The sequence below is a fragment of the Anolis carolinensis genome, chromosome 1 (genome assembly GCF_035594765.1).
Source record: "Anolis carolinensis isolate JA03-04 chromosome 1, rAnoCar3.1.pri, whole genome shotgun sequence".
NCBI lineage: Eukaryota > Metazoa > Chordata > Lepidosauria > Squamata > Dactyloidae > Anolis > Anolis carolinensis.
Genome location: NC_085841.1, coordinates 264,909,911 through 264,932,942, shown reverse-complemented (window position 1 = coordinate 264,932,942; position 23,032 = coordinate 264,909,911). Strand labels below are relative to the sequence as shown.

The 23,032-nt window shown below is 37.8% G+C and overlaps 1 protein-coding gene across 2 annotated transcripts in view; it reads right to left on the bottom strand.

Moving 5' to 3' along the window:
- Positions 1-23,032, bottom strand: part of LOC100563316 (mucin-5B) — a 66,556-nt gene that overhangs the window by 33,668 nt on the left and 9,856 nt on the right. Inside the window, exons 3-18 of one of the 2 annotated variants that reach the window (XM_062967610.1) lie at positions 22,289-22,403; positions 19,798-19,885; positions 18,799-18,935; positions 16,411-16,636; positions 15,207-15,332; positions 14,863-14,980; positions 12,409-12,547; positions 9,296-9,397; positions 9,126-9,195; positions 8,894-9,031; positions 6,601-6,765; positions 5,753-5,847; positions 4,310-4,436; positions 3,124-3,376; positions 2,160-2,212; positions 1,855-1,955 (exon numbers count right to left, since the gene is read on the bottom strand). In XM_062967610.1, the coding sequence (XP_062823680.1) occupies positions 1,855-1,955; positions 2,160-2,212; positions 3,124-3,376; positions 4,310-4,436; positions 5,753-5,847; positions 6,601-6,765; positions 8,894-9,031; positions 9,126-9,195; positions 9,296-9,397; positions 12,409-12,547; positions 14,863-14,980; positions 15,207-15,332; positions 16,411-16,636; positions 18,799-18,935; positions 19,798-19,885; positions 22,289-22,403 (2,053 nt within the window). Of the gene's footprint in view, positions 1-1,854; positions 1,956-2,159; positions 2,213-3,123; positions 3,377-4,309; positions 4,437-5,752; positions 5,848-6,600; positions 6,766-8,893; positions 9,032-9,125; positions 9,196-9,295; positions 9,398-12,408; positions 12,548-14,862; positions 14,981-15,206; positions 15,333-16,410; positions 16,637-18,798; positions 18,936-19,797; positions 19,886-22,275; positions 22,404-23,032 lie in introns of those variants that run through there. The other variant, XM_062967609.1, reaches the window with a different exon arrangement.

Here is a 23,032-nt window from a genome sequence, read left to right as displayed (position 1 = left end):
TTGTTTCCTGTCTGGAATTCCCATTTTCTGGGTGTTGTTCTTTTACTGTCCTGATTTTAGCTTTTCTGTAGCTAAAAATGCATATAAAATTGATTCTATAGGGAGGATAAATGATTGGATTTCAACTCCTACAGCTTAGCTTTCTCTGCCAATAATGGTACCATACCAAACTAAAGCTCCCAAGATTCTGTAGCAGTGAGCCATCTTGGATATTGTAAGGGATTTATTATTATTATTATTATTATTATTATTATTATTATTATTATTAGACCTTGCTCCCAGGAAGGTGCCTTCGCTGTGGCTCCCAACTTATCTATCTACCTTTCCACATATTCTCCACATTGTGTGTATGTGTATGTATATTATATATACATGAGCCCCGATGGCGAAGTGTGTTAAAGCACTGAGCTGCTGAACTTGCAGACCGAAAGGTCCCAGGTTCAAATCCCGGGAGCAGAGTGAGTGCCCGCTGTTAGCTCCAGCTTCTGCCAACCTAGCAGCTTGAAAACATGCCAATGTGAGTAGATCAATAGGTACCGCTCTGGCGGGAAGGTAATGGCACTCCATGTAGTCATGCCGGCCACATGACCTTGGAGGTGTCTATGGACAACACTGGCTCTTGGGCTTAGAAATGGAGATGAGCACCAACCCCCAGAGTCAGACATGACTGAACTTAACGTCAAGGGATACCTTTACCTTTACCTATATACACACACACACATATGCAGGGACTATATATATATATATATATATATATATATATATATATATATATATATACACATACAGTATACATCACACACACACCAATTTAACAAAGTTTCAGCCACAAAAACAAAGTTTCTGAAGTAGAACAATGACTTTCACAGTAAAGACAACCCAATTTAACAGGAAATAAGACTTTCAAACCAGGAACAGATTTCTGCAATTATTAAAAAATGGTTTATTATAAAAGCTATGAAAATTCTCCAAAAATCAGAGGATAAGGGAAACGTTCCAAATTTTGGTGAGCTATCAGTGTTAAATGTGTTCTACCACTGTACCAAGTTTGAAGGAGATCACTCAAAAAATGAGGGCGGGAGAGTCCTGTAAAATCTCCCCTCGTGCTGTTTTTCTTTTGGCCACTGTGCATGCGCATCTGCCATTAACGAATTACTTTTGAAACTAACGAATTTTTGTTAATTTCGAATTTTTGGGGGGGCAAAATTCGGAAATGACTTCAGAAACGAAACGCTGGCTCCCCCTACTTTTGAAACGAGTTTAGAATCAATTTTTTCATGGATCGCTCAAGCCTAATAAGCATTGTCTGGAGGATCACACATTTCTCATCCTTAGCTTTGCAGTCTCATACAACAGATGTACATGGCTTTTAAAAAGACTTATACTAGACTAAAATGTAGGCAGTCAAGTGGATAAAGATTCATATTATAGACATATACAGTAAATGATATAGAAGCATTATGTTTGGGTACAATTCCCATGAAAACAAAAGACTAGCTTCGCCTCAATTCAACTGAAATATTTTAGAAAATAGTTTTGGCTAACTCCTTTTTTATCAGCCATGCAAAAACAACAGAACTTGAAATTAGCAAGTATTGTCCTCAGCTAGGGCAGGCATGGGCAAACTTTGGCCCTCCATGTGTTTTGGACTTCAATTCCCTCAATTCCTAACAGCCTACTGGTTGGAGGGCCAGAGTTTGCTCATGCCTGCCCTAGGGGATTATACCTGTTCTGTTCTAGAGGAGGACATGTGGAATTGCAAGTAGTAAAAATAAATACAGCATTCATGAAGTTCACTCAAGTGCATAGAACAACAGCTAAGTACACATAATTACTAAGAGATTAATTCCTTACACACTGCATGTCTTGTGTTTTGCAACTCTTCTGACATTCTGATCCAGTTGCACCCGGGCCAGCAGAGTCACAGTCAAAGTAGTACATTGGAAAAGGACATTCTGAAAAGGAAAAAAAAATATCACCAAAGCAAGGGAGTCATATGGTGAAAAAGTATGCATAGTACAATGCAATTTCCAGAATTGAAACCATCTAAAATATAACATTGTCTCTTCTGTTATATGAGCCCCATACTGGAAGAAAGCTGTATTTCTCCTGATTTGTGCTGTGCATTTAGTCATGACAGTAACAAAAAAAAATCTCACCTTTCCTGATTTCTGCTTTTTCAATGCAATCCAATTGTCCTTGAATGCATTTGCTAAAAATATGAATAAATAAGTCTTAGGCCAGTGCATAAAAGAAAGAAATTTTTGATCCCAGATCCAATCATACAAATAAACCCATTCCATGCCACTTCTCTAATTGTCCATTTCTCATTAATAGAAGTCAGTTAGAATGCAAAAGCAATTAACAGCTGGAAGTAAAGGACATATCACTCAGCAACCAAGTGAGATTAGTAAGGTTCTCCCCAACTTTGGCTTCTGGGCTAAAGAAAGGGATAATGGAAATTTGAAGAATGTTGTCCCTTCAATACATTGTGAGTATGTCACTCTGAATGTCTTATAACTACATTTTCCAATGTCACTCCTGCTCACTTTTTCGAGCTTCTCCATATCTCTTCAGTGTATAAGTATAAGCATTTAGGACTGAAACCATGGTTGAAAAACACATTTGTATGCAAGAGTAAAATATTTGGGGGGGGGGGGAGGGGGAAAGTATGAAACTTTGGATGGGGAGAGAGCCAAGATTCGCATTGAGCCCTCCAAGGACTATATGCGGTCTGTGGAGTACACAGTTTCCGCCCCTGTCTACCATGATGCCAGCAGTACAAGATGGAATACTTGAAGTGTGATGTCCCAGCAGCACTTTTTAATGTAGCATGTTAAAAAAAGAAAAGGAAATCATTTATCAACTGTTTCTGCTACAACCTGTTTTTTTTATTCCAAGTCTTTCTGTTGAATGGTGAAAGAGTGTGGGAACTTTAGGTATTTGGGGCAGCAATTTATATGTGTAGGGTTGTGTGTGTTTACACCTTGGCACTTTGCAGTCACCATGATTTAGAAATTAATGCTTCAAAACAATTGTAACAACAATAAACAACTTTTGCTCTTGTTGTCTACTGCAGTCACTTAAAAATGAGAGTTTTTATTTTTATCTGAAACAGTTTACCACATGAGCCCATCCTTTCGGAGCAAATTTCCAGGCTGGATCATTTGGCCTTTATAATAACATGGGCAGTCCTCTGGAGAGACACATTCATTCTCATTCATAAGATAGGTCCCGTCTGGGCAGCCGCAGCCTTCAACAGGGACAACGTGAACATTACACAGCAGGTCAGGCTCCCTCAATGAACGACACGACCTGTTACAGAACTTCACTTCATAGCTGTACTCCATGGTTCTAGGGCACTCCGTGGACACATCTTTGTAAGAGAAATAAATAAAAAAGGTAGGGTCTGAAATGGGTTTGGGGAACATAAGTGTGATTAATTGTATGCCAAATGGACATGAAGGTAAGTATTTCTTCAGGAAGCCATTCAAATATAAACAGATAAGTCCATACCTTACACTAATAGACACATATTTTATTTTCCCTGATGTCCACAATTTGATCAGAACATAATATATGCAAAGAATGGATTAGCATAGATACAATCTGGGATTTTATAGGAATATCTAATTCTTGAGAATGTTTCCTCTAAGCACTGTAACTGTAAAACACACACACACCATGAACAGGAAAATTGCTGCTAAAAATGAGTTTCCATGCAGCTAGCACAAATACATTTCAAGGAGTTTCACATGGAAACAAAGTGGAATATGAGAATTAGGTCTGGAGGAGAGTTTTCACATACATATTCATGATGCAGGATTTCAGGATGAAGTGAAGACAGCTATGCATGAACTTGGTCTCTGTTCTAATCACGATGTTTCTGATACAATTACTAGGAACATCATTAAACTATGAAATGGTTATTTATCTTGAAATAGGCCCCTATTTCAGTCAGAAACTGCATTTAGGCTCAGTGTGAAACTTATAACAATGACAAGACTCCAGTCTAAATTGAGAAAAGAATGGATGAGATATCCCAACACATCCAGGTCCAGTTCACTGAATTCTATTGAACTCCCCCATTATGGAAGAAATGTATTCTACAAGTTCATCTACTCTCAGCATTACAATTAACACGTTTTAACTCAATCTAGACACAGTACCATATATATGGCAAAGAAACCAAGTAAACTCTTTTAAATGCATGTTGTCTTAAATAATAAAAAAATCCTCATTTGAAAATGTGAGTGTATATCTATTATTATTATTATTGTTATTACTATTCTATATGGCTGATACCTACCACAGATGCCATTTCTCCAACCTTTCAGATGTATTCCTCTTGAAGCACAATCTCTGGCATAGGCTGAGAAAACACTGCACAACACTTCTTTGCTGTTCTCAGCATTGCAGGTGTCATAAGCACAGTTCTACGAGATAAACACAGAAGGAAATCGTCTCACCTTGCTTCGCCAGTTGGCAGGGTAATCACATGGAGGGAAGCAAGGAGCACACGTAGTGCATGCAGCTTCCCCCCATAGAGCTGGCAACATGAGGTCCTAAGAGAAAACAGATAATCTGACTTTGTTACCTCTTGTATGTTATCTCATAATCTAGAACAGTGGTTCTCAACCTGTGGGTCCCCAGGTGTTTTGGCCTACAACTCCCAGAAATCCCAGCCAGTTTACCAGCTGTTAGGATTTCTGGGAGTTTAAGGTCAAAACATCTGGGGACCCACAGGTTGAGAAACACTGATCTAGAATAAAGTTTCAAGTGCTTGTTTATAATACATGTGTGACAACGTGTTACAATGGGGGAATTGATGCATCTATAGAAATGGAGTTCTTTTATTAAGCAAATTAAGAGGATAGTTGCTTCGTTTAAGGCTAAACCAGAATGAGATACAAATCTTGTTACTTGGCTTAGACTTTTCTGAATATGCACTACATTGCACTTGTTATGATGAAGAAAAAGCTGTTCACTTTTTTAGAGTATCTTCCCTTTTATGAGTCATGGCCTTAACTGACCACCACATTTCCTCCCTCTTTCTTTTGTCTCATTTTGAAGACATAAATATGTTAGTTTGGATCAGTATGCAAATAGAACTTGTAGCATATGTGACCACTGAATGAATGAATGAATTTTATTGTTACAGTCACAGACCAAGAATGTAAAATTTTAAAACAGAGTTGTTTTTTAAAGTGTTAACTGACCATTTAATACAGTTGTGTGCCTTCAGAATTGTTTGATAGCTGAACCTTAATCTCCCAGAGTCATAGTGCAAACCTCAAACCACAAAACCACACTGTGCCTTCTGATTAGAATGAGCTGCTAAACTTGCTGACCGAAAGGTTGGTGGTTTGAATTCAGGGAGTGGGGTGAGCTTCATCTATTAGCCCCAGCTTCTGCCAACCTAGCAGTTTGAAAACATGCAAATGTGAGTAGATCAACAGGTATCACTCTGGTGGGAAGGTAACGGCACTCCATCCAGTCATGCCAGCCACATGATCTTAGAGGGATCTATGGACAACACTGGCTCTTCGGCTTAGAAATGGAGATGAGCACCAACCTCCAGAGTCAGACACGACTAGACTTAATGTCAGGGGAAAACCTTTACCTTTACTTAAATATGCCAGATATCAAAAGATGATGATGATTATAATTGTTATTATTTATACGTTTCTTTATCTCCCCCGAAGGAGACTCAAAGCAGATGATTTATCTTATTACTAAATCTATTTCTTACCTTAGCATAAGGGGTGGGATCACTAACAGAATGACATTCAGCGAACACTCCACTTGTGTTCAACAGAACTGCACACCAATGCTGCCCAAATTTTTCTATTATGAAAAAAATATATAGAGATATCCAGTATTATTTGCAAAATTTTAACTGTTCTCACCATCTCTCTTAAGATGATTCAGAATTTGGTATTAATGGTTTTCTCCAGACACAAGGGTGACAGAAATGCCACATGAACAACTAAAAGTTGTTGTTGTTATTATTTATTTATTTATTTATTTATTTAATTTTCTTACCCACCTTTCCTCATGGCTCAAGGTGGGTAATAGAACAATTAAAACGCATAAGCACAACAAAAACACCACAATACACATATTAAAACATATCTCTACAAAAGTTACACACCAAAACGTATTTCTATAAAATACACATTAAAATACGCAAAACAGAGATTAAACAAAAGTCTGGTAGGCCTGCCAGAAGAGATAAGTCTGTTCATGGTTTTAAAAATCCAACAGCTCATTTAGCTGTTGGAGTTCTTCTGGCAGGTCATTCCACAGTCTGTATTTAACACTAAGATGGGAAGGGTCTTTGGTTTTTGGTTTGAGTTTGGTTCTTTTTGCTATGTTGCTAAATGTTTGTCAAAAGATACATACAAATCTTTTTTTTAAATGGAGTCAGATCACTCATCATGTAGGTGACAGCATAGTCTATATGGACTAGCATTCTCCTCCAGTCTTCTCCAGCCAATTTGAATTTGGACCTTCTTCTTGCAGATCAAGTTCTCTGACACTAAATTATGGTACCTTTCCAGCAACTTGGCATGGATTCTGAAAGACATAATACAATACCTTTGCCTACACTTTTCCAACACGGATCTTCAGAACTGTCTTGAACATCAGCACAGTTGGCCATGGTCTTCCATGAGTTTCCAAATGCAGATGCAGAGTCTTCTATAATCCCACTGATGGTTTGAAAATCGTCAGCTTGTATATTGTTGAAATTCCCACAAAGGCCTAAGTAGAATGCGGGGACATCCAAGATATAACTTGTACAAAATACATGCACAGTCTAATCAGAGTTAGCAGTCACTGGTGGCTTCCATGCCTGTGGGACAGTGAATTTGCACTGGTTTTCAGCCTGAAACTGTCCAATATGCTGGATGTATTTGGGGATAGGATTTAGCACCTAGCTTCCTTCAGATCTGGGTCAAAATTAAGAATGGATATGCCACTCTATGGAAATGAAAATAACCAGTGACCTCTCATTAGGTTGACATTCAGAAACCACTAGCTCTTCAGGGTGGTTCTATTACCCATTTTTAGGACTGGCAAGCAATAATAATTTAATGAATGTATTAAGACTTAAAACCCCAGGTGAAAAGAGGAGCTCACCATTCTAACTGCTACCAGAGAATCAAACTATGGTTGAACTAGAACTGTTGGTGAAAACTGAAAATATTGGTGAAATCATGAGACAAATTCAAATTTTAATAACCAAGCTCATGTCCACTGACTGAACTGAAGTGAACGGAGAAAAGCACTTACTTATTCTAGCACCTCTCACTTGTACATGGCTTGATTGTCGCTGTAGCAGAATTACAATGGCAATTACATTTTCATCCTCTAAGGTTTCATGTGTGGCAGTTCTGTTACTGTCATTAAAACCAGAAAATGACAGAATGCTTTCCCAAGCCCACTTATAGGTTTGCAGCTTGGGGGTGATCCTGGATTCACCACTGACTCTGGAACCGCAGGTTTCGGTGGTAGCTAGGAGTGCCTTTGCACAATTAAAACTTTTGCACCAGCTGCACCCATACCTTGAGACACCAGACCTGGCCATGGTAGTACATACCTTAGTTACATATCTTTTGGACTACTGCAATGCGCTCTACATGGGGCTGCCTTTAAAGAGTGCTCAGAATCTTCATCTGGTCTAGAGGTCAGCAGCCAGGTTACTAACGCAAGCACCATACAGGGAGAGAACAACTCCCATGTTACGGCAGCTCCACTGGCTTCTGGTTTGCTACTGTGCAAAATTTAAAGTGCTGGTCATTAACTTTAAAGCCCTAAACAGTTTGAGACTACTGGACCACCCGCCTCTCCTGATATAAACCTGCCTGGACACTGCTTTCATCAGGTGAGGCCCTCCTCTCAGTTCCACCCTCATCCCAAATGTCTTTACCAAACAAGAAATGGTCTATGTCTATGGATATGGGTTTTAACACTGGATATGGTTTTTTAATCTATGGATCTGGCTTTAAACTTTGTTTTTTTACTGTTCCTCTGAACTGTGTTTTATTTGTCTTTTTTGTGTTTTGGTTATGTATTTATTTATTTATTTATTTATTTATTTATTTATTTATTTATTTATTTACAGTATTTATATTCTGCCCTTCTCACCCCAAAGGGGACTCAGGGCAGATCACATTACACATATAAGGCAAACATTCAATGCCTTAACATAGAACAAAGACAAAGACAAACGCGGTGCTCCGAGCTGGCCTCGAACTCATGACCTCTTGGTCAGAGTGATTTGTTGCAGCTGGTTGCTCAACAGCCTGCACCACAGCCTCGCTGTGAATGTTTACATTATTTATCTGTATTTTTTAATTTATTGTATATTTTTGTGGCATTGACTGGTTGCCTTTTCTGCTATAAGCCGCATCGAGTCCCCATGGGGAGATGGGGCAGGATATAAATAAAGCTTGTTTGATTGATTGACTTATTGAAGTAAAATCACTTCTACGTGGATTGTTGGAACCACAGTATTTTGTAGTATTCCATTTCCAGATATGATTTGCCTCTACAATTGTTTGATAACACTTGATTTTCCAGAGTGAATATACTCACTGAAAGGTAGGAAAACTAAGTTTGCCAGAAGAAAAGAAGTAAGCTATATAAATTGGATTTGGAGAATATGTTTTTTAAATATAAACTCATCTAAACAATTTAATATAAGTTGCCAACATCACCATTATCACCAGTACATCTATTGTGGTCATTGTTGACCATTCAGATCTGAAGAATCCAAGTGTTTTCAATATATCATGAAATCAAAACTTCTCAAATAATGAGAAGGGAAGAGTCATTTCAGTAAACACAAGGAAATTAGGAATTAAGGCATACGAAAGGAGTACTTTACCAGAAGATCGATTTTGATAAGTTTCATCTACTGTTATGAAGAGCTGCATAATGGGTTTCAGCTGTACTTGAATTTGTACCCGTGAAGAAGTCACAATGTTGACATAGAATGTGGATGGTCTGAAGAGAGTGACACCATCTAGGAAATAAGCCCACGATTTTAGTTAGAGGGTCTTCTGTGGAAGTATGCAATATAATTTTTATTTGAAATGTAGATGAAAATAAATTCAGACCTTTCGTTAAAGGTAATGTTGCAATGACATTATTGACATAGACATCTCCACAGGAACAGATTCTTATCTTCTGTAAAGAAAAGATGGCGGCAGAAATTACATCAACACAAAGAGAAACCTTACTCTGAATGGTGCTGGTAGCTCCTCCTAACTTAATTTCAGTAACTTACAATGGCTCCTACGGTAATTAAGACATTTTTCAGGCATGTCATAGTATTTGAAAGGCCACACTGAACTATTTCTCCAATGATCACAAAAGATCCATCAGTATCCTGAAAAATTAGACAAAAATTACTATGAATATGATGGGCAACCAAGGGTGTATTGAACTAACAAATGTAGGGGGAAAGCAAAGTCAATGACAAACAATAACACCTGCCCTTTCCCACTAGCTATCAAGCAATCAGTGCTATTATAATTTTGAGAAGTTTTACATGTGTCTGCTTATAAGAAAGAAAAAATACTAGAACAAAAGCTATATTTTCCTTTTGATACTTTTAGCAAAAGCAGAGATCTATACTTTAAGGCATTTGCTTGCCTGTTAAATAATAGAAATTCATGCTCATTAAACATAGTGTCTAATAAGACCGCAATAAAGAAGGTAGTAACATTTTTGACCTGATCTATCAATAACACCTCATTCAAATTATAAGAGAAATCACCAACATTAGCCAATGCAAATCAGGACAAGCCTTTCGGTGTTCTCTATTTAAATCTATATATATAAAAGACAAATGGTGTCCTCCCCTGCCACTAAACAACAAAAGTACAAGCCCCAGGACCTAGAAATTTGGCAGCACAATCAACCGTCCTTGCCCCTATGTTCCGACAACAAAAAGAAAAGAAAAATAAAGTCCTAATTAGAGGGAGAGGAATAATTGTCTTTAGCCAATTGCTGCCAGTTAGAAGACTAAGCTCCGCCCACTTGGTCTCCTAGCAACCTACTCAGGCCTCACTCTCTCTTCCCCACTGCCTATAAAATACAGATTATCTAATTTGCACTGGATTATATGGCATTGTAGACTCAAAGCCCTTCCACACAGCTATATAACCCATTTATAATCTTATATTATCTGATTTGAACTGGATTATCTTGAGTCCACACTGCCATATAATCCACTTCAGTGTGCATTTTATTCAGCTCTCTAGAAGGAGCCTCATATAATCCAGTTCTAAGCAGATAATATAAGATATACAGTAGAGTCTCACTTATCCAACATAAACACCCTGGCAGAACATTGGATAACTGAATATGTTGGATAATAAGAAGGGATTCAGGAAAAGCCGATTAAACATCTCATTCCCTCACGACCCTATCTGCTGCCAAACTGCCATCCATGTCTATGCCAGGCATCCTCAGAGATTATGAGATCTGTTTGAAAACAGACAAATGGGATGTTTATTTCTATCTCAGCAATGATATCCAGGATGGGACAACTCTGATCTGTCTGAGGCAACTGTGAATGTCCCACTTCCCCACCTTGATTACCATTGAATGCCCTTGCACCTTCAAGGCCTGCCTGCTTCCTGCTTCAGAGAGGAATCCTTTGTTGGGAGATGTTAGCTGGCCCTCAGTACATCATATTCCCTGATTGCTCAGTGCTGTTCTTTAGTTAACTGTCCTGATTTCACAGATTTTTTAAATACTGGGAGCCACATTTTGTTCATTCCAGGCAGACAGGAACCATCCAGGCTTTGAAGCTACAAGGCTATTCAGTGCCAATTCCAACATTCACACTTACTTAAAGCAGACAACAGTTCTTTCTTCCACCCTGGCCATTCCACAGATATATAAACCCCACTTCCTTTTGTTACAACACATTTCACAACCTCTGAGGATGCCTGCCATACACGCAGGCGAAACATCAGGAGAGAATACATTTGGGACATGACCACACAGACCACAGAACTCAGAGCAATCCAATACAAAGAGAAACAAAAATACTAAAATAAATACAAAAACTAATAAAAAACAAAATAAAATAATACAATTAAAAAAACATAAATAAAAATAATATAATCAAATAATAAAATATAATACATACAAATAATAAAATAAAATAATAAAAACACAAATAATAATGAAAGAATAAAAATAATACAATAAAAATAATAAAAACACTAAAAATAATTAAAAACACTAAAAATTAATACAATAAAATACTATAATAACAGAAAATAACTAAAAATAATACAAGAAAATAATAAAATATAATAACTAAAAAAAAATAAGTTACAATAAAATTAATTAAAAAATACAAATAATGTCAAATAAAAATTCCACAACAATTTTTAACCAATACCACCACCACTTTGCCACAGCAACGCGTGGCTGGGCACAGCTAGTAACTTATATGCAAAGATAGTTTACATTGTGTCTATGATATACTGTTGAAGCACTCTAATGGGAAAGAGTAATCAATTAATTATGTTATGAATTACATAAGTTCAGCAACTGTTTCTTTTTCCTGAGCCTTCACATTATCAATCCAAAACAGAAGCCACTTCATCAACCAAAACATGTTTATTATTAATATATCATTGCTATATTATTTTTCTCAGCAAAGCTTTGGATAGAAACTAGCATCACACTTCCACTGTTTTCTGCCCTATATCTTGCAACGCCAAAAATCTGCTCTGGAAAGCCCCAGCCTTCCAAAACAGGCTCTTGACTGCACATAGGAGGCTACAGGTAGAGGGGGAAATGCTTCTTAACTGGTTCCTCTAATTAAAAAAGAGATATTGAATTCCATTGTTGCATAGCATAAATATTGCTTTCTTTAAAAAAAAACCAGCAGAGCTGGCAATTGTATTTGGACTGTGTCCCAAATCCACCATCCTATATTATTTAGTTTCAGAAAGAAAGGTAGAATGAAAGATGTTTGCCATGTAAATTACCTCCTGTAGTTGCTCTTCAGGCCTTTCCAGACTACTTTGCCCACGCACCACCCCCTGATATAAATTGCACAATTGTTACTCTAGTGTTGTGATATACTTGTATGCCTTTCTCAGGTTTGCTTTAGAATCCTTATACATTCAGTTTTGTAGCATTCCAATAGGGTAGAGTGACTACACAAATGCAACAGGCACCTATTGTAATATATTAGCCAACTTGAAGGGGCACAACAGCAACATCAAAATCATATACAATTGATAAATTTCTTTTACTGAAACATTTGAGCAGACACTTAATTGAAAGTATACTGAATAACCATATTTTTCCGGTCTTTTTGCTACTCCCAAAAGGTGTAGAACATTTGATTTTATTTAAAGTCCAAGATACCTTAGCTAAGACATAGTGACAATTTCCATGAAAAATGAATTGCTTCTTGTCAAAGGTAGTTATATGAAATCCTCCTTCTATTTTACAGTGTCCAGAACAAGGCAGGGATAAGCACGACCATTTGCCATCAGTGCAGGTACTGCAAAATGAATGAATGAATGAATGAATGAATGAATGAATGAAAGAAAGAAAGAGGGAGAGTAATTACTATGATTAAGGGATAGGTAAAGGTAAAGGTTTTCCCCTGACATTAAGTCTAGTTGTGTCCGACTCTGGGGGTTGGTGCTCATCTCCATTTCTAAGCAAAAGAGCCAACATTGCCCATAGAGACCTCCAAGGTCACTGTTACCTTCCCGCCAGACCTATTGATCTACTCACATTTGTATGTTTTCGAACTACTTCCCCTCGATGGATTGTCACCTTGAGGTGGTGAGGGGGCTTGCGTGTTCCAATGAACCTGCAGGCACAACCACGGGAGTCACACACTCCCAGGAGTGGTCACAGGGGAGGATCCAGACCAAGAACAATCCAAAGACCCAAAGACATCAACAGCAGAGCAGGCAGAGGATGATACATTTTACAATGGCTGTGAAGGTGGAAGAGGGCTGCAACAGACTGGGAAGCCACTCTTGTTGTGTTAATCACACCACTGCTGGGACCTCAATCTGTGAAGATTGTGTGTTGACTGGCTGTGCACCGACCTCTACACATTTAAAAAAAATCACGCACAGGCATCTTCCAAGAAATGGAGGACCATTATCCTCAAACTACGAGGGATCGCCTAATGCAAAAAATGTTTTCGAACTACTAGGTTGGCAGAAGCTGGGGCTAACAGCGGAGCTCACTCTGCTCTCCGGATTTGAACCACTGACCTTTTGGTCAGCAAGTTCAGCAGCTCAGTGGTTTAACTCACTTGCCACCGGGGGCTCTGATAAAGTAATAGCTATATGGAAACACATTTGACCATCCTTGAACATTTATCAGAGTCAGGCAACTAAAGCAAGATGTCGGGGGTGCTATGAATGCGATTTCCTGCTTCTTGGCAGGGGGTTGGACTGGATGGCCCATGAGGTCTCTTCCAACTCTACTATTCTATGATTCTATGATGTTAAACAGGCAATTTAGAACACAACACACTTTGGCTCTTTGCTTTTTTAATGCGAGGTGAAAACACTATGTGTGTGAGAGAGGAATTAGAGTAAAATCTTCCTTTCCTCTGAATTCCTAAAGATGTGAGAAACTGTCCCTTTGACCTGTCTAGGTATTTCTAACCTGTCTTGTCTCAGCCTTTATCCAGATATTCTGGTGTTTCTTGACAGCCATGTAGTGTTTGCTAATGAGAATGGATGCTTCACATTGATAGAAGTGCTCCCATAGTTGTGCTGAAAACAGATCTCCATGCTAAAGTTTGGTGAATTCTAACAACGTAGATACTCAGCAACCATGCAACCTAGGAAGATCACAAGTACAGCAACTATTTTTTTTACAAGGCATCTCTTCTAATAACAAAGCACATTCTGCCACTCAAAGCACAACAAAAGTGATTTTGAATAGGCTAACTGAGCTGTACAAAAGACATAGAACAGAATTTGTTGTGTACTTCTGGTTTTCTCCCTCCTCTACTGATCATGCTTGCTATGTGCTTGGGTGCTTATTTGCAAAAAAAACCCCTGTGTATAATTTCTGCATATGTAATTTTGCTGTGTTCCTGTATAAAACCATATTTTTCCAGCTCATGAACTTGGTGCAAAGTCCATTTGCTGTGGTTGCTTGTTGCTCACATTAGATCAAACACACCACACTTTACTAAGTTGGCCCTCTATATTCATGGATTCTGCAGCCACAGATTCAACCATCCACAACTTGATTTTTTTCTCCATTTTATATAAGAGACATTATTTTATAATGCCATTATACATAATAAGACTGGAACATCCCTGGATTTTAGAATCTATGGAGGTCCTGGAACCAAATAATCAGGATAATAATGACCCACTGTTACCTATATTGCCAGCCATGCTGAATGCTTTTACCAAAACATCCAGTGCTGATTGGTGGCTTCCATATGAGTTTAAGCCAGAAATGTAAAGAAACTACCAGAAATGCTGAGTTCCAGTTGAAAAATAGGTTTAGCACCCTGAACATATTATTTAAATTAAAATTAAAATCTAGAATAGATTCACCGCTGCACTGCCAATGATCTCCTCCACTACCGCTGCTACAGTAGCAGTCCTTAAATAAATGGATACAGGATTTTAGATCCAATGCAATGTTGTCAATGAATGCATTTCTGATTGTTAGCTCTGAACTTCTCGAAGAAAAGCAAATTGGTGCCTCAGTTTTCTGTTATCTCCATCATCAGTGGAATACCTGGATACATACTGATATTAACCAAATATTAGCTAGTTGCTTTTTCATTCTGATATACAGTGCTTAGAAAAGTTATAACAGTACCAGTTCTGGCAGGGGAGAGAATAGGTGTCTCCAATGGAATAGTTTTTGCCTTGGTAGGTGCATGGACAGTTGGCAGCAGGGATGCATTTTTTGTCACGGATGTCATCAAGAATTTTCCCTGTTTCAAATACATTGCTTAGTCACTATGAGGAAGTAGGTATGAAACCTGCCTTCACAACCTTTTACAAATCAAAGATTGCTCTTCATCCCCATTGCAAAATGAATAAATCAGAGACTTGTCTCATAGGAATATTGCCCAAATGCAGCAGTAACATCTCGCAAAATACTTTGTATCATTTAAATGGCATAGAAATTATAGATAGTGTCTTAAGTAATATTCTCACCTTCAGGACAAAAACATCCATCAGTACATTGGGCTCTACATATTTTGCTCCTTTCTGGGTTGAAACAAGTATCAAAACATGGGTTTCCACATTCCATATATTCCAGGTTGTGTGGACATTTTTGGTCTGTGACCACAAACAAAATTAAATAAATGTTAGTGACAAGGGACAAAATTAATCTCTCAGTCATATATGTGGAATTGCAAACTTCAGCATAGAAGTGAGCTTGCAGCGGGTAGCTGAATACACACAATTTTGTGAAACCATTATTTCATGTGAAAATGAGGAGAAAATTAATTAGATTTCCCTGCACTTTCCCCATATATATTTTAGATTTCAATATTAATGTCAAAAATACATAGTATGATTTTACATAAGATTTGTGCTACATTAGAACAGTAAAGACAAATATCACTTATGAGAACATGGGAAGCCTTCTGTGTTCCCCTTGTTTCATCATAGGACACTTACAGCACAGTTCATGAATGGAGCCCCACAGGAAGTAGCTGTGCATTGTTTGATGGGATTCGATGGGCTCAGTTGAGAAAGCATCCTGGAAGCGTCCTAGGACACTTCCTGAAGATAATGTGATGAGGTCCCAAGGCTACTGGTGTAACCACATTTACTTTCTGAATATTATGCTTCAATGTTACCAGCCAGATTTGTGTTGGTGATACATATTTACAAGCCTAATACTGAATTACATCTGAACACGTCTTTTTGTGGTCACTGTAGAAAGATATATTGACTACCTTCTTCACACAATAATACCTCTCATGGAAAAATCACCTTCCTCCTATAGAGACTGATTTGACATGAACACATGATGCATCAGCATGCCCAATGACAAAGTCATCCTGGAGGATGCCTTTGTCAATAGGTATTTGGCTGTGGAGACACTGCCAGATGCTCCTTGGCTGCTCCTGCTGTCACCTAACCAACTGACTCATCATGTTAAGAAGGACTCTGCGAGAGGAAGGTGTGATCTTTATGTGAAGAAAGGGGATGGGGCAGAATTCACATATAGCATAACTTTACGCTCTATCAAACAACACAAAATCTTTGCCATTGCCATGACAATACAGAGAATAAATGTAAGTTTTTATTGCAAGGGAAAAATCATAGACAAAGGGAATTATAATTACTAAATAGAGGGTCTGGAAAAAAAGTATTTGTTGTTGCTTTAGCATCTTTATAGACTTACAGCAAAGTTCTTTGGATCTCCATTTTCCTGGGTCTCCACCTTGGAGGACACAATCTCGGGAGTATTGGCTGAAAGTGCTGCACACACAGCTTGCAACCAGGTCAGAATGAGAAGATTTCTGAGAGCAGTCACACATGTCCTCAATGCAGAGGGATAAGTAGTCATCAAGAGAAATCACTTTAGCACAGTTCCCAAAACGAGACAAAGCCCTTTTGCACTTAGATTTCTGAAAGCAAGATTGCAGAGCTCATACATATAATGTACTTTACAGAAATTAATATTATAACTCCACTCTCTTTTTTGTGGTTACACAAATATCTAAACATCAGTTTCTGGTTGGCCATATTCCTTGCAACTTATACCAAAGAAAGAAGAACAACAAGTAAACAAAAATAATTGCTTTCTTAATTCACTTCCAAAGGGAAACCTTTGCATAAACAGAGCAACTGCTTCCACAAAAATGGTAGTGTTTGAATTTCAAAACTTCTATTATGAAAATGTCCAAAGCTCATGAATCTTAATTCTGCAGAATATATGGAAATTTCAAAAATTATTATTTTGGCAGATATGAATCAAGCTGAGATAGAAAAAGTAAAGTGCCAGATATTTTTTCTAGACAACATAGTAATATCTAGAATGCCATTCAATTTCCAATTTCAGCCAAAATTTACTTTAGAATTCAAGCCCTTTTCAAGGTGTAATTAATTCCTGCATGCAAATACTATTTTATAATTGCATGCAATCAAGGCTTTGTCATGAAGCCCCACCCAACTAAATGTATTAGTAATTTTCTTTAACAGTCTCTTCTATTACACACTTGTTTCCAGAAAGAAAGTCTCCTTCTCTAGAGTACTAGGCCTCTCCGCTGTTTGGAATCAACACATGGAACTCTATTTGGGTAGACCTTTTTATGATCCAAAATCACAACAGAGTGGTGTCCTGAATCATGTTAGTCCCTATTAAACCCTATTAAAAATCTCTAAATGTTATATAACATACAAGAAAGAACAATAAGAACACTAACTCTGTACCTCCTTTGTCCCCATTCTTATCTGAAGCAGAGAGCATCTTCTATGTGTGAGTATTCCATGTGCAATGTAGAATCCTGATTTCCCACATCAGTAATAGAAAAGGTTTTTCACTTCAGATATTTGCCCTCACAAAGGCAGGAATGGAGGAGGGCAGGGTTATCCTGTTGTTATAAAGTAGTTTTTGAATGCTGGAACAGAGCTCTGTTCATGTATAGCTATGTGCAGGCAGGCTTTTCTTCTATAGATTTTCATGCCATATGAGGCCTTGTGTGGTTTATATAATGCTACATTGTAAAGTTACATGTTGCAACTCCACTCCTTGAATGTATATAAAGGTAAATTAGTTTTGTTTGCTCAAAACCTACTGTCTCTCTCTCTCTCTCCCCCCTTCCCATGAGGAGCTAGACAAAGTAAGGCAACCATGATTTATTTTAGAAGGCTTCACTCTAAACATTTTGTGATGCTCAAATAGAACAATACACTGGTTCAAAACTGCCCTTTATTTTCCTGGGTTCCTGAAAAATCTTATGTACCTGCAATCCAATCCACCATTATTATTATTTTCTCCATCAGCTGTGCCTCAATCAACATACACTTCCAAAAAAACATTTCTTTTTTAATTGTTAAAATTATCTGTATGCCTGTATCTACCTTCAACTTGATTTATTACAACCCATGAATTTCATTGGGTTTTCTTAGGCATGAAATACCCAGATGTGAGTTCCTTCTTCTGAAATATAGCTTAGAGCACCTGGCATTCATTGGTGCTTCCAAGATTTACCAGAGCTGATCCTGTGTAGCTTCTGAGATCAAACAGGAATGGGTGATTTTAGGATATTTCTGCTATCAAACAATAATATGCAAACTTATTTATGCTTACTTCCTAACCACTGGGTTTGAATTATGGCACTGGATCAAGTTATAGGCATGAACCCTGATTCTGTATAAATACCTTCTGCAAGCTGAAAGTATACATTTTGAAATCCATTTTTTCTAGGCCCTTTTTTCTCAATAATATTACAAAAGTTCGATCTGAAAAGCATGGCATCATCTCCCTCCTCAGAAAAGGCTGGGGCTCTGTTAAAGCCAACTGACTCTTCCCCCCATGTTAGGCAAATTGTCCCTAAATTATTTTCTTTGAAAAGTAGCGAACAGCATGACACAAATATCTTTTTAAAAAATTAGACTTCATGTAAGCACTACCCACTGTATCCCTTAACTGCCTATGAAAATTGTGTCCGTTTAATTCCTTTCTTGCTTTGTGAGTGTGTATGTGTGAGAGAGAAAGACTGTGATCAGAAATCAGCATTGATACTGTACATTTTGTTACATAACTATCTAATGTAGTCCGACTTACATATCTACTTTTGCATTTATCTTGCTGGAGGGAGTTGTCTTTTTGCTTTCTGCTGTCTCCAAGGATATCAGGACACTTCTTTGTTGGATCGTCTACTTTTTGAAGGTTTCCAAACTGCCATGGCGAAAGCTTATAACCTGTAAAATCCCATTGTTATTAGGGCATTGTAAATTTTTGCACCACCAACATTAAAGGCTATCGTCATATCAGCTGTGTTTATGCATATTATTAGGGAAGATGGATTGTTTTCAGTTCCTGAAAATGTCAAGGCCTTACATCGTTAATGGAAAACAAATAAACCTAATATGAAGGTCTTTGAAATTAAAGGGAAAGAGCATTTGTTCTTTACTGAGCAACACAGCTTCAGGATTTTAGCAAATTTCTACACTATATTTTCATGAAGTTAGAAAAAAAATGCTTTATTGTATACATGTACAAAACGCAGGTGCAGCAATACTGGACCATCATAATCCAGCTATTTTGTTCCATTATCCAGGTATTCTATTCCACTATCATATATCAGCACTATCTTCAATTTTGAAAAGCATAAATGAATTCTAGAATGATTTCAAGAACTACTGAGAAGCAAGGTTATCCTTCAAACTTATACAAACCAAACTGGTTTCCAGATTGATATAATAGACATGCAGCCCTCCGAGGCCACCTGAGTGAGACAATGCAGTCCATAACACCTAACAGTTGCCTGCTACTGGAGGGCTTTCACAGTAAGTTATAGAGCTATGATGCAATGACCAACATCCAATGGGATTTTGGGGCTTGAGGTTTAAGGAGTGTCATTTAGGAACCTCAGCCAGAATGCTCTTGTGCCTGCCTTAGTGAATTACAAGCCCTAGGATTTCATGGAATGTTTCCAAAAGTTCAGAGAACTGTCCTCTATAAAGCACTGCATTGAATATATTGCAAGTGTGTCCGTGCCCTCAAGTCACCTGTTGAATTATCATGATCCCATTAATTTCATAGGATTTTCTTACAGCTTACCACGAAGAATCAGATCATTTTTTTCATTGCCATCATAGTTTCCACACAAACCACAAGTCTTCCCTTTGTACATATTTTCTAAATTCAACTAAGGAGAGATAAGCAAAAGACAAACATTTCATTTTTTTACTTTTCAGCAAAACATAATCAGAATTATGATACATAATACTGTTTTGATCATGTCTAGGTGTGACCTTGTGGCACTTGAAAATATGTCACAATAGTGTATAGTCCCACATTCGCAGGTTTGAATTATTTGTGGATTTGATTAAAATGTTATCTCTAGGTATCTCTAGCTCCTTCAGTATGATTCTATGGTTAGTTTCTGGTAGAGACTCATACAAAGGTGTCCCCTTAGATTAATTTTTTAAAATCACTTTTATGTGAGCCTGTACTCCTAACCATGATGAATGTGGAGAGCTAATTATACAGCCAAATGGAAGTTATTTACTCTGATCTTAATTCTATTTCCAAATGTAGAATCAATATCAACCTTATTTATGACTTAAGAGATGATATGCCTTGAAGATTAAAATTGTCTGGATTAATTAATTAATTTAATTCAGAGTTATAATCATACAAATTGGTATTGGATTATGACTTCCAGTGCAGCAATAAATACTTGGAAGTTGTTTAAGATACAATTCTTTCATACTGTTGACAATGAAAAACAGAAAAATTGAGGGATCTTTTTCTCTTCAAAATTAATTCCATGGATCATGAAATTATTATTAACTAGCTGTGCCCGGCCACGCGTTGCTGTGGCTTAGTCTGGTGGTGTTGGTCAGTCTACATTAGGTTGTATTTATGCTGTGACCTCCACCTTCTTTATACTCACATTAGTAGTAGTATTTGAAGTCTGTTACCTTCTTCAATTTTTGTGTTGATTGATAATTGCTTGAGATCCCTGTTGTCTTTGGTTTGTTGTTAGTTGTAATGTCTGATTCTGCTGAGTGTGGTTTATATTTTTATTGTGGTACAATAGTCCTTTTTTTGTTTTGCCTGTGTAGGTGTTTATTATTATTGTTGTTGTTGTGGTCATGAAGATTGGATAAGTTAGATGCTACTGTATTGTTTTTTGGAGGCCCAGTGTAGCACTGACTGGCCTCTCAGCCTCAGTGCCTAGCTGTTTCTTGCCTGTGATGGTGTTAATTCTTGTTGTTGTTGTTGTTGTTGTTGTCATTGTTATTATTGTAATTGTTTTTTTGGAGGCCAAGTGTGAATGTAGGGATTGGGGAGGTGGATGAGTTGTGTTGTCAAATTTTGTATTTGTTATAGTCACAATGCGTTGTCAGTTTTGTGGCTCCGGATTGTGGTTTTGTGGTGTGGTTGTATTGTTACAACTGAGAGGCAAGGCTTTTGCATTGTTTTGCCAAGTTTTGTATTTCTGGGGTGTTTAGTTGTGTTGTTATAGTCATGATGCGATGTTGTGAGTTTTGTGGGTCCGGATTGTGGTTTTGTGTTGTGGTTGTGTTCTTACAACTGGGAGGCAAGGCTTTTGCATTGTGTTGTCAAATTTTGTATTTCTGGGGCGTTTAGTTGTGTTATAGTCACAATGCATTGTTGTGAGTTTTGTGGGTCCGGATTGTGGTTTTGTGGTGTGGTTGTGTTGTTACAACCGGGAGGCAAGGTTTTTGCGTTGTGTTGTCAAGTTTTATATTTCTGGGGCATTTAGTTGTGTGCCAAGTTTCGTATTTCTGGGACGTTTAGTTGTGTTGTTATAGTCACGATGCATTGTTGTGAGTTTTGTGGGTCCGGATTGTAGTTTTGTGGTGTGGTTGTGTTGTTACAACCGGGAGGCAAGGCTTTTGCGTTGTGTTGTCAAGTTTTATATTTCTGGGGCGTTTAGTTGTGTGCCAAGTTTCGTATTTCTGGGGCGTTTAGTTGTGTTGTTATAGTCATGATGCGTTGTTGTGAGTTTTATGGGTCCGGATTGTGGTTTTGTGGTGTGGTTGTGTTGTTACAACCTGGAGGGAAGGCTTTTGCGTTGTGTTGCCAAGTTTCATATTTCTGGGGCGTTTAGTTGTGTTGTTATAGTCACGATGCGTTGTGAGTTTTGTGGGCCCTGTGTGGTTTTGTGGTGTGGTTGTGTTGTTACAACTGGGAGGCAAGGCTTTTGCATTGTGTTGCCAAGTTTTGTATTTCTGGGGCGTTTAGTTGTGTTGTTCTCGCATGATGCGTTGTTGTGAGTGTTGTGGGTCTGGATTGTGGTTTTGTGGTGTGGTTGTGTTGTTGTAACCTGGAGGCAAGCCTTTTGCATTGTGTTGCCAAATTTCGTATTTCCGGGATGTTTAGTTTTTTTGTTATAGTCACTGCGCAAACAACTTTATCATTTTATATATATAGATGTACAGAAATCAATATTACTTCTATATGCCACATCTATTCATAATATTGATAGCAAACAGAAATGTGTGAAGCATGGCAACCCATCACATTTTACCAGTTCTAAAATGTGTCAAAACAAATCCAACTAACTGGAGTTTCATACTAGGAGAGTGTCACCCCAATTCCACTTGAGAGTCAGGCCTAGTGTGGAGGAGACTTGGATGTAAGGATAAAGATCTTCTATTACAACACTCTTCAGGCTGAAGGGTAGAGAAATTCTAAAAGAGGGAAAATTAAGACATTTTAGAAAATAGCAATATTCATTGTTTCACATTGAAAAGATTATTTTCTCTTACTATCACCTGGTGGCTGGATATTCCCACATCACAAGGGCAGTGAATTATTTCCATGCTAGCTTTAAAGATGATCTCCATGGTCCTGGAACTTCTTAGAAATAGATTTCAGGTCCTTGAAGAAATCCTTTAAAGCCTGGATTAGAACATGAAATCGGAATACTGCCTCTAACATAGGAACCGCTAGATCAGAGGCCAAGAAGCTTTTAGAGAATTAAGAAATCAAGAAGGAGAGAAAAAAGATGATTGGGCAGACTTATCTCTTTCTCCCCTTCACCCTGTTCATCTCATCCACTATCTACACATAGTGCCTGGAAGACACAATTTTTCTTCAGCTGTAACTGCCCTGCCTTGCCCTGGCCCTTGCACGTACAGTGGGCTATGTGGTTCCAAAGCAGACACTGTAGAAATGTGTGACTTGGTGTGACAAGGGATGAAATGTCATAAGTACACAGCAAGGGGAGACAAGCAACAGAAGACTTTAGAGACAGGTCAAATAAACTATTAGAGTTTTTTGTTGTCTAAATAATGAGGACATATTCCCTTGCTGTTGT